At 42.5% G+C, this 15,366-nt stretch overlaps 1 protein-coding gene across 2 annotated transcripts in view; it reads left to right on the top strand.

The window, feature by feature from the left end:
• The window catches only part of inpp5f (inositol polyphosphate-5-phosphatase F), a 216,584-nt gene that overhangs the window by 164,214 nt on the left and 37,004 nt on the right, over nt 1-15,366 (top strand). For both annotated transcript variants that reach the window (XM_080205744.1, XM_080205743.1), the window contains exons 11-12: nt 2,174-2,251; nt 4,150-4,270. In XM_080205744.1, coding sequence (XP_080061870.1) covers nt 2,174-2,251; nt 4,150-4,270 — 199 coding nt within the window. The remainder of the gene's footprint in view (nt 1-2,173; nt 2,252-4,149; nt 4,271-15,366) is intronic.

Here is a 15,366-nt window from a genome sequence, read left to right as displayed (position 1 = left end):
CATTTACAGTAGAAAAGCAATGTTCTGTGTGTGTGCATGTGATCCTTGCACACAAATAATTTTCCATCCCAAACCTCGAATAAATGGATATCCCATAGAAAATTGTTTTGCATGACCTTGGGGGGCTTTTAAAATGTTTGTCTTAATTTCTAAATGCAGAGTGATGTCATTTTTGGTTTAACAGTCACCAGGATATAATATAAATATTATTCTACATGGCAACCATCCAGGATGGGTGGGGTGAGTTAGTCACTGAAGAATGATCTAATGTGAGGCATTTCTGGCTGTGTTGAAGAATTTAGTGTGAGCACCACCAAAGGTAAATGACCAAAGCAAAGAATTAGAAACATTCAAGAATTGGACTGCGATTATCTGCTTCTTATGTGACTGAATGCTGTATGTAACAGTGGGGAAGAATGCACATTGCCAGTGAGACTCTTAGTCTCAACTGCACTCAAAATTAAGCTTGTGCTTCCACTTTTTCATAGCTTTATTTGTCTCTTTCCTAGTGCAACTGTTTTAAACACCATTTGACTCTTTCCAATACCATTCCCTCGTTGGGGCGACAAGGTAGCACAGTACTTAGCACTGCTGTTTCACAGCGCCAGGGACCTGGGTTCGATTCCCAGCTTGGATCACTGTCTGTGCGGAGTCTGTGCACTCCCCCTATGTATGTGTGTGGGTTTCCTCCAGGGTGCTCCAGTTTCCTCCCACAATCTGAAAGACATGGTGTTTGGTGCATTGACCCGAACAGGTGCCGGACTGTGGCTACTAAGAAAATTGCATTGTTAATGTAAGCCTTACTTGTGACTAACAAAAACTTTAAATTTTACTTTGGGAATGCAAAACCAGAAAAGTTGTTTAGTTGACCCTAAAGACAATAAAATAAAATGTTGTGTTATTTGCTATACCTCCCATGAATTTGTCAAACTAACCCCACACCCCCCCCCTCAAATTTGCTGATGCGCTCTCCTTTGCTTCTGTCTTTCACACTTAGCACCCCCTATTCACAGTTGAATGTAAACTATCTGGTTGTCTTCCCTTAGTACTGAATTTTGAGCCTGTGCTGCCTGGTTCAGGTATATCATCAAGAAGAATTTCTTGGGGTTCATTTACTTTGATCTTGCTAGAAATTTCAAAAATGAACGACCTTTCATTTCCTGAACTTCCTGTAACACTACGAAATGATCGGCCAGGTATTTTCTGCTCCCATTGGGGAGCATTTGAGCCTAAAAGAGAATCTGTCTCCTGTGGCTTACCCTAATCTAATTCATTGGTGCTGATGTGAGTCTTCAATATAACAGTTTATTCTCAGCACCCCATTGTTGCCCTTTTCCTTGCTGGAACCAAACTAATGATTATCTCATGTCTTTTGATACTTTTGATTCAGAATTTACAGCTTTGTTAGTGTCAATACTGGGGTTTAGTAGTAGTCTGTCCTTGGTCTGGCTTGCATTAGGACCTTTCAGGCACCTTGAGCTAGTTGAGTTTTAGTTTAGCTGTTCAGTTTCAGCGTACATGGAGTTCAGTTCTCAGTGATATGAATTGGGCCATGTTTCAGATTGCCACAAGATTTTTGGCTTGAAAAGCAGAATTATTGGACAGTTCTAAATGTGGATTGCTTTTTAGGAGCTGCTTAAATGTGTGTGTAGTGGGAAATTGTAATGACTAAGGAAGCAACATCTCTGAAGGCAAAATGTTTGAGTCTATTACTTTAACTTGTGGAAACATGTACAAGCTACCTTCCCCCACGCCCGCCCGCGCCCCCCCACCCCTGATCATTTCCTCTGTCATTTTCATTGTAATTTCCAGTTGTTAACCATGAAAGTTTCATCCACCTTTGATCCATTAGAATGTGATAGTGTACTTAATGTGGCTTAGCTGTGTGCGCATTAGCATTCTCTCTGCATTTCTGTAGAATTATAAAAGTGCTCATGGTTCGTTCTGTCTCCACCAGCTTCTGAAGTACTCTAAAGTGCCTTTGGGTATCATGACTGCAATAAGGGCATTTTTATTAGCCTTCACTGACAACTGTGCCCTGGAAAGATGTCATTTTTTTTAAATAAAGCCAAGAAAATAACTCCCTCACTCTGGTGTCATGATGTTGATTACCTAAAAATTATTTGAGTTAAAATGTCAAAGTAACTGATGTGACTGCTTGCTTGTTTTTCAGTCGGGGAATGAAGTTTGAAAATGTACAGACCCTGACGGATGCCATTTCTGATATTATCACGGACATGAAATGGGGCTGGTTAGTATCTCCATTTACCACTTTCCATGATTGTGTAGCCATTGTCCTTGTAATAACAACAAGTTCACAAAACCAAAGACTGGCTACCAGTTACCAAAAGTGTGTGCTGGAAAATCTCAGCAGGTCTGGCAGCATAAGTAAGGAGAGAAAATAGCTGGCATTTAGAGTTCAAATAACTTTGTCAAAGCAGAGCAGGAGCTTTGACTGAGGGTCATCTGGACTCGACGTCAGCTATTATCTGTCCTCACAGTTCTGCGATGTTATTAACATATACCCTTAATCATTTGCAATGTTTAGACAAAGCTGTTCAGACTTATTGGATTTAATCAGTGATCATTTATGGGTGTGTTAACAGGCAATAATCTTCAGCATGTAATCAATGAGTTGTTGTCAAAGCTGCCCTGTACTTCTAGAATTCCTTAAATTGACTATTGACTTTGTCAGTAATAGTTCATTAAGATCACCTTGTTTTTAGCACCGCTAATGTACTCGGCTGTGATTTTTCAATTCTTTATGAAGTGTATATATGATGAAGTAAACACAGCAATCAAGATTGCAATGCCTGCAACTCCGTTCCCCCCTCCGATGTTTGATATTACCCAAACAGAAGTTTGTGAGGTTGGAGTGGTAATTGGAAAATTTTACATTATAACCATGGGCAGTCTTTCTGAGCTTAAGAATAAAATGTTTGTTTTTAGTAATGTCAACTATTTATCTCATGTTGCACCTGACCTGGGAGTGTTCAGAGCTGCCCCAAGACTGAATCTCTTCGATGTTACATGATGAAAATAGATGATTGATTTTAAAAGGGCATAACGGTAAGAGTGCAACATTAGTAACTTGATCAGTGTGTATCAAGCTCGCTCTGCACTCAAAGGAAAGTGGAATTAGAGATGCTGAAATCATAGAATCCCTACAGTGCAGAAGGAGGCCATTTAGCCCATCAAGTCTCCACCGACTGTCTGGAGCATCACACCCAGGCCTTTATCCTTATAATGCTGTGTCTTTACCCCACTAATCCCCCTAACCTACGCACCTTGAGACACGAAGGGCAGTGCAGCATGGCCAATCCACTAACTCCCGCATCTTTGGAGTGTGGGAGGAAACCCACACAGACAAGGGGAGAACAGGCAAACTCCACAGTCAAGTCCTGAGTAAATATTAAATTGCCCAAATTAATTATTTTCAAGAATATACCTTATTTAATTCCAAATACAGAAGTTTATATTGACACTTATCAACATAGCTACCCATTGTCCAATTTTTAAAAATAAAATGCTGTGCATTTTGCACTGACCTCCACTTTGCAGGGGGACTTCATTGACATCAGTTATGTGAATGAGGATGGGCCACTCTGGGTTTGATATGCCACCCTTGTGCAGTACTGTGGCATTGAATTGTGGACAAACCTTTGTCTTTACGTCAGATTTTGTGACTGTCGCATTGAGCACTGACCTGACAAGGTGCCCAATTTTGCAGTTCACTATTAACTCAGACCACCTGTGAAATATATGCACTATAAAACACTTCGAAGTTTCAGGGATAAGAGAATCCCCGTAAGTGGCTTATGCCTTTCAACCCTGAAGCAACACTCCCACACAATTTTCACTTAAATAAAGGAATCCTTTTTTGTAAGCTGCTGTCTCTGAACCAACAGCTAACTTCCCTCACTCTGTACTGTGGAGACAGGAAGTTTTGGCATTCCCCACTGGTGGAAAGAATGTTACCCCACAATCGTCTGGTGTAGGATGCTTGGCAGAGGGTTGCTTCCTTGCAAATGCTGGCATTTTTCACTCTTTAAAGTGGGCATTTTGTTGCTGTGTGTATGGATACGCTGTTAACACAACCTAGTGTAGGGGTGATCACAGGATAAGAAAACATTTTGTTTTTGAATACAGGGTTGACCAGGCAGGTGAGATTTGCAAACAGGAAGGCATCTTCAGGGTGAACTGCATGGATTGTTTGGATCGGACAAATGTGGTTCAGGCTGCAATCGCTCGAGTTGTCATGGAACAGCAGGTAATCTGTGGCTGAGACGTCCCAAGACCATATTGTATGTCTCTCACTGATTTAATGTTGAACTTTAGTTTAAATCTTCCTCTTCCCTCTACTCCCCCTCACAAAATGTTAATGTTTCAATGAAAATTACCATATTTACCAGACCAAAGGAAGCACCAGGATTTTAGGAGGAAATATTTGGGTACCACCTTCAGATCATAAGTTGCAGACTTTTGGGCAACTCCTTTACCGAAACAAAATATGATCCAGTAAATGCAATAATAATTTACCCTCGTGATCTTTTTAAATTATCTTGCCAGTAAAATTCAAACTATCCGCTTTACATATTCACTGTTTGCCTCCACTGTAAGTCATCACTTGACAGACTGGCAATAATTACACATTTGTTGGCAATTGTTTGGTTGTCATTGCATTGCAGCTAAATTCAGCAACCAACCTGTCACAATACAGGTTGCCATGAGAAAGGGAAGCTTATAGTTGTGGAGGACAGACAGAAGTGGATATAAGACCGTCACATCGGCTGTGAGTGTATTGAATTGCAGAACTGTTTGAGGGGCCTGATGGCCTGCTTTTTGTATTGTATGTTTTATGTATTCAATTCGATTAGCTTCACAGCAACCTGTATAAAAAGTGTATCCATTATAATGATCTACATCTGAGAGCAACTTCCACATGACCATTTCATCTTGGACTTTGCAACAAAATCGTGTTAGGCACTGAACTTTTCTCTGAAGTGGAGAATGCCAAAGATTCACAACCCTTTGAGCAAAAAGAATTCTCCTTATTGCAGCCCCAAGCGTTCAATTCCTGACCTGATAGTGTGACCCTGTGTTATAAATTCCACAAGTAATGAAAGGCTTTTGTCAACATCTAATGTGCCGAGCACCTGTTTGTCCAAAAATGCAGAACTGAATGAGGAAATTTGCTCCAAGGACTGAAGCCATTGTCTTCTGTCACCACCATAAAGTGCACTCTCCAGCCAATGACTCTGCTTCTGTCCACGGCAACTGAGACTGAGCCACAGCCTTGAATAAAAGCAAGGAAATATCTGGCTTTTACTGAGAGAAACCAAATTAACATTTAAGAACATAAGAACATAAGAAATAGGAGCAGGAGTAGGCCATCTGGCCCTTCGAGCCTGCCCCGCCATTCAATAAGATCATGGCTGATCTGTCGTGGCTCAGTTCCACTTTCCCGCCCTCTCCCCATAACCCTTAATCCCCTCTCTTATCAAAAACCCATCAACCCGCTTCTTAAAAATATTTAGCGAGGCAGCCTCCACCACTTCAACGGGCAGAGAATTCCAGAGATTCACCACCCTTTGAGTGAAGAAGTTCCTCCTCAACTCCGTTCTGAACCGCCCCCCCTTTATCTTGAGGCTGTGCCCCCTAGTCCTACTGTCTTTTTTGAGCGGGAAGAGTCTTTCCACCTCTATCCTATCCATCCCATTCATCATCTTATACGTCTCAATGAGATCTCCCCTCATTCTTCTAAACTCTAACGAGTACAAGCCTAGTTTATTCAGCCTCTCCTCATAGCTCAACCCCCTCAACTCCGGTATCAGCCTAGTAAACCTCCTCTGCACTCCCTCCAAGGCCAAAATATCCTTGCGCAGGTGCGGCGCCCAAAACTGCACACAGTACTCCAGCTGCGGCCTCACCAATGCCCTATACAGCTGCAGCAAGACCTCCCTACTTTTATATTCAATCCCCCTCGCTATGAAGGCCAGCATCCCATTCGCCTTCCTGACCACCTGCTGCACCTGCAGGCTGGGTTTTTGCGACTCATGCACAAGGACCCCGAGGTCCCTCTGCACCGTCGCCTGCTGCAGTTTTTCGCCCCGTAAGTAATAGTCCTTCCTACCATTCTTCCTACCAAAGTGGACCACCTCACACTTGCCAACATTAAATTCCATTTGCCATTTCCTGGCCCATTCGCCCAGCCTATCTAGATCCTTCTGCAGACTCTCCACACCCTCCGCACAATTTGCCTTTCCCCCAATCTTGGTGTCATCAGCAAATTTCGATACCCTACACTCGGTTCCCTCCTCCAGATCATCTATATAAATGGTAAATAGCTGAGGCCCCAGCACCGACCCCTGGGGCACCCCACTAGTCACCAACCGCCAATCCGAATAGCACCCATTGACCCCCACTCTCTGCCTCCTATTTGACAACCAATCCTCTATCCACGCTAACACCCTACCCCCAACTCCATGTCCTCTGACCTTCTGCAGTAACCTCTTGTGAGGTACCTTATCAAACGCCTTCTGAAAATCCAGAAAGACCACATCCACCGGCTCTCCTCTATCCACCGCCCTAGACACATCCTCATAGAACTCCAGTAAATTTGTCAGACACGACTTCCCTTTAATGAAACCGTGTTGCGTCTGCCCTATCAAGCAATTCCCTTCAAGATGCCTCGCAATTTCCTCCTTAATGACGGATTCTAACATTTTACCTACCACAGACGTTAAACTAACCGGCCTGTAATTCCCCGCCTTTTGCCTGGCACCCTTCTTAAACAACGGCGTAACATTAGCCGTTTTCCAATCCTCCGGCACTTCCCCGGAATCCAGCGACGTCTGGAAAATAACCACCAAGGCATCCACTATCACCTCCGCCATTTCTTTCAGAACCCTCGGATGCATTCCATCCGGTCCTGGGGACTTGTCCACAATCAGCCCCTCCAGTCTGTCGCGCACCACCTCTCTAGTAACAGTAATGTCATTAAGACCCTCCAGTCCTACCACCTTTCCATCGCTAACACCCGGCAAATTATTCACGTCCTCCTCCGTGAAGACAGAAACAAAAAAGTTATTCAAGACCTTAGCCATATCCCCATCCCCTACCACTAGGTCCCCTTTCTCATCCGCTAAGGGACCAACGTTCACCCTAGCCAGCCTCTTCCTTTTTATATATTTATAAAAACTCTTGCTATCCTTTTTTATATTAAGCGCTAGCCCAGCTTCATAGCTTCTTCTACCCTCCTTTATCAACTTTTTTGTCAATCTTTGTTGACATTTAAACCTCTCCCAATCCTCTTCTCGCCCACTGCTCTTAGCTACTCTAAATTCCTCCGCTTTTAATTTAACACTTTCCTTCACCTCCTTCGTTATCCACGGCTTATTACCTCTCTTCCTACTGTCCTTTTTATTTCCCGCCTGTGTTCTCTGAACAGAACCTTGATTTAATTTAACTCCGATTGGACTCCTGGCCACTTTTCTGTGGTGCCACAGCTCATTTCCACCTGTGTAATATTGTCCCACTCTGTATGCTGAATCTGTCATGCCTTTGTAATTTCTAACCTTGATTTATAATGGAATCCTTACTGTCCTCCTATTTTCTACCTTTATAAACTTGTGGTTATCCAAAATTCTGCTGCATGTGTCCTAACTTGTGCTAAATTACATTCATCTGATCACCGCAATGCCCGCTGGCCAACATTGGCTCCTGCCTCAGCAATGTCTTGTTCTTAAAAGCCTTATCCTCGTTTATAAAATTCATCAACGGCCACATTTCTTATCTCTGTTTCAGATTCTATCATCCGCAGTATTTTGCGGATTTTATTTTAATGACTTTGTCATTGGTGACAGTGTCTTTGATTGTCTCGACCCAAAGTTCTGGAGTAACCACTTAAATTGGTCTGTCTGTCCACCGAGACTCTCCTTTAAAACTGACCCCTCTGGCCCAGCTTCTTGTCATTTGCTCTCGTATCTCCTTGTGCCCAAGAGTCAAATTTAATTTGGTGACCATTCTGAGAAGTGCCTTGGTGTTTAAGATTTTAAATTTATTTATTAGTCACAAAAAGGCTTATCTTAACACCTGTTGGATTCTGGCTTTTAACTGTTAGATTTTTAGCTTCAAATCCTGGCTCTTTGGAGAGTCAGTGATAAGGTACGAAGCTTTTGGTTACAAACTTTTTATTTTGAAGGCACGTGCTGTTCAGTCCAGCCGTATAGTTTTGTAACAAAAGGCTTCCTTGTGCCCCTCTTTTTATGCTCTGTTGCAGAACAGATTTTGCAAATTCAGCAACCTCTCGTGAATTACCTTTCCATAAGACCATAAGATATAGGAGCAGAATTAGGCCATTTGGGCCTTCGTTCCTGGGACCGTTCCTGGGACCATTCCTGTGAACCTCCTCTGGACTCCCTCCCGAGGCCAGCACATCCTTCCTTCAGCATGGCGCCCAAAACTGCTCTCAACATTCCAAATGGGGTCTGACTAGACGCTTGTATAGCTTCAGCAATACGTCCCTACTCTTGTATTCAAGCCCTGTACAAATAAATGCCAACATAGAATTTGCCTTCCTAACTGCCAATTAAACCTGCTTGTTAGCCTTAGAATCCTGAACCATAACTGCTAGGTCCCTTTGTGCTTACACAAGTAGCCTACACTTCTATTTTTCCTACAAAAGTATATAATCTCACACTTATAAATTGTATTCCATAGTCTGAAAGATATGCTGGTTAGGTGCATTGACCCAAACAGGTGCCAGAGTGTGGTGACTAGGGGAATTTCATAGTAACTTATTTGCTATGTTAATGTAAGCTTTACTTGTGACTAATTAACTTTAACTTCTTTGCCCACTCTGCTAGCCTAGCCAAGTCATTCTGCAGCCTCACCACTTCCTCAACACTACCTGTCCTTCTGCACATCTTGATATCAACACAAATTTAGCAACCACGCTCTCAGCTCTGTTTTCCAGATCATGAAGGTATAAATTAAAAAGTTGTGGTCCCAACACTGACCCCTATAGAACACCACTAGTCATTGATTGCCATCCTGAAAAGGACCCCCTTATCACCACTCTCTGCTTTCTGTCTTATGCCAATCTTCTAGCTGTGTTAGTACCTTGCTTCTAACACCATTGGCTCATAGCTTTTTTTAGCAGCCTACTGTAAGGCACCTTGCTGAAGACTTTCTGGAAGTACATATAAATCATGTCCACTGGCTGTCCTTTGTCTAATTTCTTCATTACCTCCTCAAAGAATTCTAAAAGAATAGAACATAGAACAGGACAGCACAGTACAGGCCCTTCAGCCCTTGATGTTGTGCTGAGCTATGTCTGAACCCCAAGATCAAGCTATCCCACTCCATGTCATTCTGATGTGCTCCATGTGCCTATCCAATAACCGCTTGAAAGTTCCTAAAATGTCTGACTCCACTATCACAGCAGGCAGTCCATTCCACACCCCAACCACTCTGAGTAAAGAACCTACCTCGGACATCCCTCCGATATCTCCCACCATGAACCTTATAGTTACGCCCCTTGTGCTACATCCACCTAAAGGAAGTAGTGTCTGAACATCCACTTTATCTATCCCCGTTATCTTATAAACTTCTATTAAGTCGCCTCTCATCCTCCTCTGCCCTAAAGAGAAAAGACCCAATTTCCTCAATCTTTCTTCAGGAAACCTATTCTCCGGACATGACATCCCTTTGAAGGCGTGCTGACTCAGCCTTATTTTATCATGTCTTTCCAAATACGCCGCAATTTCATCCTTAATATTGGACTCCAAGACCTTGTGTGAAGTTGTATGAATGAAGTAGTGGCATGATGGGAAGATTGGTCAAGTATTTGGTACAACAGTAAAACTGACTCCGCATAACCTAAGACATGAATAAGACCAGAGAAGGTCAAGACCTGATAAAGCTGACTCCACATAACTTGGGGGTGGATGAGTGAGGCGAGATGATGTCAGAAATGACAAAGTCACCAGCCACCTTCCGTTCTATTAAAAGGACAAGATAGAGTTATGACTGTTGAGACAGAAGAGTTTTAGGAGGTCAGCAAGCTGTACCATGATTTATGTCATTGCTTATGACGCTATTACTAGTTGAATTCCTGAAGTCATGTAAACTGATAAGAAAAAGGTATAACTGTTGAATTATTCTTTTGTTAGTGCGGACTTGGGATCAGAATTAGCAAGTTGTAACAACAGTGCTCTGAATTCCAGTTTTTGCCAATTCTGCAATGCAGTCTTTGGGAAATAAAGATGAGTTGTTTTGTTGGAACGAATTTTGTTGAGTCTCTCAACTCAGTCAGGAAGCAGGAAAAATTTCCACTTCAACACTTGCCTATGACCAAGGTCCGTCTAACTGGCCTATAATTTACCATCCTCTGCCTCCCTCCCTTGAACAGGGATGTTATGCTAGCCTTTTTCCAGTCTTCTGGTACCTTCCCTAATTCCAGAGATTTCTGAAAGATCCCCACCAATGCTTCCACAATCTCCTCAGCTATCTCCTTCAGAGCTATGGGATGTATTCCATTTGGTCCAGGTGTTTTATCCACCTTCAGACCTTTTAGCTTCCCAAGCACCACCTCCTTAGTGATGGCCACTACATTTGCCTTTGCCCCCTGACTTTCTTGAAGTTCTGGCATGTTACTGGTATCTTCTGTCGTCAAGACTGATAAAGTACCCATTCAGTTTTCCATTGTTCTCCCAGCTGCAGCTTGAACCAGTTCTAACCAGCTCCACAGCCACAGGCCTGTTTGCAAACAACTTTTTACCTTCTTCAATAGGTTGCAACAATTCACTACATGAAAATTCAAATCCCTTACGTTGCAATGAAGTTACTGTGAAATTTCCCTAGTGCCACACTCCAGCACGTGATCGGGTACACTGAGCATGGCCAAAGCACCTAACTAGCACATCTTTCAGACTATGGGAGGAAACTGGAGCACCCAGAGGAAACCCATGCAGACATGGAGAACGTGCAGACTCTGCATAGACAGCCTCCCAAACTGGGAATTGAACCTGGGTTCCTGGCACTGTAAGGCAGTGTGCTAACAACTATGCCACCGCAGTGCATTTTGCTATATCGAACGTTCTTTTATAAATGCAAATTGTTGCTGCAAGTGGATTTGAAGAAATTCCTTTCTTTGGCATTCTCTACCACAGAGGGTGGTAGACCTCCATTGTTGAATACACTTTAAGGCTGGAGTAGACAGATTTTTGCTTTCTCAGCAAACTGAGCGATATGCGAAGTGGAGTTGTAATCTCAGATATCAGCCATGATCACAGTGAATGGCAGAGCAGGCTTGATGGGCCATGTGGCTTATTCCTACCCCCTTTTCTGGTGTCCTTTCATTGCATACAATATAAACTATTTCATCACAGTTCTGGCCTGTTGCCAGCTTAACTTTCATTGGTCTTACAAAAGACCTTGCTTCCCTCCTTCCAAAGAATTGACTTCAAGTTGAGCAGTCATTCATCAAGACCCACTGGTGAGGGTCTCAATCAACATGATGTAGATGACTCCCCCACTCCTTCCTTGGTATCCTTTGGACACTACTCCTATTCCTTGTTCAAGCAGCAAAACCACACTGGTATCATCACGTTCAGCAGACATTGCTGATCCAAAAGAGAGTTAAGAATTTGCTGTATTGTGTTGACGTTGGAGGGGGGAATCTTCAGTCCAGTGAATAGCCTCAAACTCAGATATCAACTCCATAAATATTTAATTATATGCTTATTAAGTGCAAACAAGAGGTTATAAAATCAGATTACCAGGAAGGATTTTTGAGAACTGTTCATTTATTTTTTATTCTTCCTAGTTGTAAGTCTGATTTTGTTGCTTGAAGCAAGCCCAGATTTCATTAGCTGCTCGCTTCATGTTTGTTAATAATGTAGAAGGTTTGAGCTTCTTCCTCAAATAACCGCTCATCATTGCTAATTAAAAGGAATGGAAGTGGCATTTTTCAGGGAATTTAGTTTAGTTGTGAAAGAAAATGTATTTGAATAAGATTCAAGTGCAAAACCTGGAATCCAAGTTAATATTTGCTTTAGCAGTATTGAACACTTGGCTGGAACCATTTGATTTATTATTACCACATGTATTGGGATGCAGTGAAAAGTATTGTTTCTTGTGCTATATAGACAAAGCATACTGTTCATAGAGTGCAAAGGACAGAAGGAAAGGAGAAAGTTGGGGGCTTGTTTCCAGTAGCAGGTGAAACCAGAATAAAGGGGGGGGGGGGGCAGGGCTGTGGGTGGGGGCAAAGCCTCAAAATAAGAGGGAATAGATTTGGGACTGAGTTGAGGAGGAACTTCACCCAAAGGAATCTGGAATTCCCTGCTCAGTGAAGCAGTTGAGGCTACCTTGTTGAATATCTTTGCTTTAAAAACATATAAATTTTTGAATAGTAAAGGAATTGAGGGCTATGGTGAGTGGGCTGCGAAGTAGAACTGGGCCCATCAAAAGGTCAGCCAAAATCTTACTGAATGGCAGAACAGGCTCGAGGAGCCAACTGGCCTATGTCTATTCTTGATTCTTATGTTCATAGGATGTGAACATTGCTGACTAAGATGCAAAAGAGATATTACAGAACTAAAATTATTTCCATCAAGAAAGGCTAGGCATTTTGAAAAGAAACAGAAGTTGGAGGCGTGATTTAAGGTCAAAAAGAAATTGGATGGAAGCTTGCAGGGCTTGGGGATAGTGGTGAATGTGACTGTTTGGCTTTTTCCTCAGAGCTGGCATAGGTCTGACGGACTGAATAGCTATCTTGTGTGCTCTAATGGCTCCAGAACTCGACACCCTAATTCTGATGAACACAAGAACACCATCCCCCCATCCCTGCTTCTATCTTATCTATTTCCTTCATAATTTTATGTTTCTGTAAGATCCCTCATTCTTCTAAATTCCAATGAGTATAGTCCCAGTCTACTCAGTCTCTCCTTAAAAGACAGCCCCCTCAACTCTGGAATCAACCTAGTAAATCTCCCCTGCATCCCCTCTAGTGCCAGTAAACTGTATACTGTACTCCAGGTGTGACCTCACTAGTACTGTACACAGCTGCACCATAACCTCCCTGTTTTTAAACACCATCCCTCCAGCAATGAAGGACCAAATGCCATTTGCTGCCTTAATTACCTGCTGCACCTGCAAATCAACTTTTCATGATTCATGCACAAGGTCCCTCTGCACAGCAGCATGCTGCAGTTTTTTACTATTTAAATAATAGTCCATTTTGCTGTTATTCATACTAAAATGGATGACCTCACATTTACCAACATTGTACTTCATCTGCCAGACCCGTCCTCTGCACACTTTGCTCTGCCATTCATCTTGGTGTCATCTGTGAATTTTGAGACATTACATTTGGTCCCCAACTCCAAATCATCCATGTAAATTGGAAACAATTGCAGTACCGTCATTGCATGTTACTTGATGCTTCTTGCCAGTCTGAGTAAATACTTTTATTCTGCCTTCTGTTTTCCAGCCAGTTTAGTATCCATTCTGTTACCTGTTCCCTATCACCACATATAGTTTGGCCTTCATTGAAGGCCTTGTAGTGATTCGTACTAACCCCAGAGTAAAAACATTTTCATTGTGGGATAATCCTTAAAAATGGACAATTGCTAATTTAGAATGTGAACTTAATGAGGTTTATTGGACAAGAAAGATTGATACTTAACATATCACGAGGTGAGGCATGGAATGGCACACCAGTGTAGCACATGTCCATCTCTTTCATGTGGATCCTGACATTATTGGTGCATGGCCTCGTAACTTCCTTTGAGATTTTTAGCTTAGCCAATTGGACACTAATGTGCATACAAATTCCTTTGCAACTTTAACACTTCCAACTGTTAGATCCTTTCACAACTTGCAACTTTCTAGACTACCTTGACTGCTGAAGTTTCCAGTCTGCCCTAATAGCTGAAGCTACACATTTCAGTTGTCTGTCAGAGTGTTTGCGCTCTCGCGTATAACTTGCTTCCTAATGAATACAAGCTTTCTCAAAATGACGTACTTTACCACGTATTCTCCAAAGCTTGACTTTAATTAAGTGAGGCACTGATCTCTGATGCTGGATTCTAATGGCTACCCTGAACCTTGTGATAATTACTTTAGCCACTAAATGTAAAATGGCAGCAAACCCCCCCCCCGCCCCAACTTGTCATCACTACCTGTCATCTGGCTACGTCCTACAGAAACACTAACTTCCTAGTAGGTGCCCAATCCTAACTTTCTCCCCCAACAATTGCCCCTGAGCAAGTGTCAGTAACAAATGTTTCCTCCGTGTGCTCCAGTTTCCTCCCACAGTCCAACGATGCACAGGTTGGATGGGTTAGTCATGCATGGGGTTATGGCGAAAGGGTCTGGGTTAATACTCTGTCAAATTTGATGGACCAAATGGCACCTCCTTTACTCTAGGGATTCTATGGGAAATGTTGACCCTTGGCAAGTGCTCATTGAGGAACCCCTATTTTTGTACCCTTATGTTGTCAGTAACCTTTCAATATTGAGCCCTAATATGTTTGCCTATGTTGACACAACTGACAACTTCTACGCCAATGTTTGTAACTATTAAGTAATGGGAAAAGTGCTCAAAACAGTAACTTTAACTTGTATCTCGTGGCTGGAAGGCCTCAAAACAAACATGGAACCAATTTCTGGCCAATTAGCATTGAAGCTTTAGTTTCAGTTTGCTGCTAAGCTTGACTTGGTGGAGTCTAAATGTGAAGATATGTCCTTGCTGTGTAACTCCAGTTCACTCCATGTGTTCTGTCTTAGTTACACCACAGTAAGCTAACTTTAAAACTCAGCTTGCACCACAATTCACCAATCTTCCCAACAATACAGAAAAATTAAGACTTTCTATGGCTAAGCTTGTGTACAGTACAATATGATGACTTGAGCGTTGTTAATTATACAAACCAGCCAATGAAGTGAAGTCCAACTGTGCTACTGGATTTTAATGGCTACTGCCAACCCTGTGACAATTACTTTAGCCACTCAACCTAATGTGGCAGCCTCAGTGAATAACTGGGTGAGGCTATTGAAGGACTCTGGTTACAGCGTAATCTTCCTCTACCAATTTTAAAATTCATTTTGGCTTTCTGTGATGCTGAAACAAAGTAACAGGTGCAAAAGTGTGCTTAGGTTGTGAGGGAAATGGGATTAGATTGCTCTGAATAAAATGCGCAACTTCTGTGACACAGACTTCCCTGAGCTGTACTTTTGTCATGATGTGGGTATGCCGGCGTTGGACTGGCGTAAACACAGTAAAAAGTCTGACAACACCAGGTTTTAGTCCAACCTATTTATTTGATGATATACTCACAAGCTTTCGAGGGGACTGCC

Source organism: Carcharhinus amblyrhynchos, chromosome 17 (genome assembly GCF_965287045.1).
Source record: "Carcharhinus amblyrhynchos chromosome 17, sCarAmb.v2.hapA, whole genome shotgun sequence".
Lineage (NCBI taxonomy): Eukaryota > Metazoa > Chordata > Chondrichthyes > Carcharhiniformes > Carcharhinidae > Carcharhinus > Carcharhinus amblyrhynchos.
Note: the sequence above shows the minus strand (reverse complement) of the source record. Positions and strands in the feature narration are given on the sequence as shown.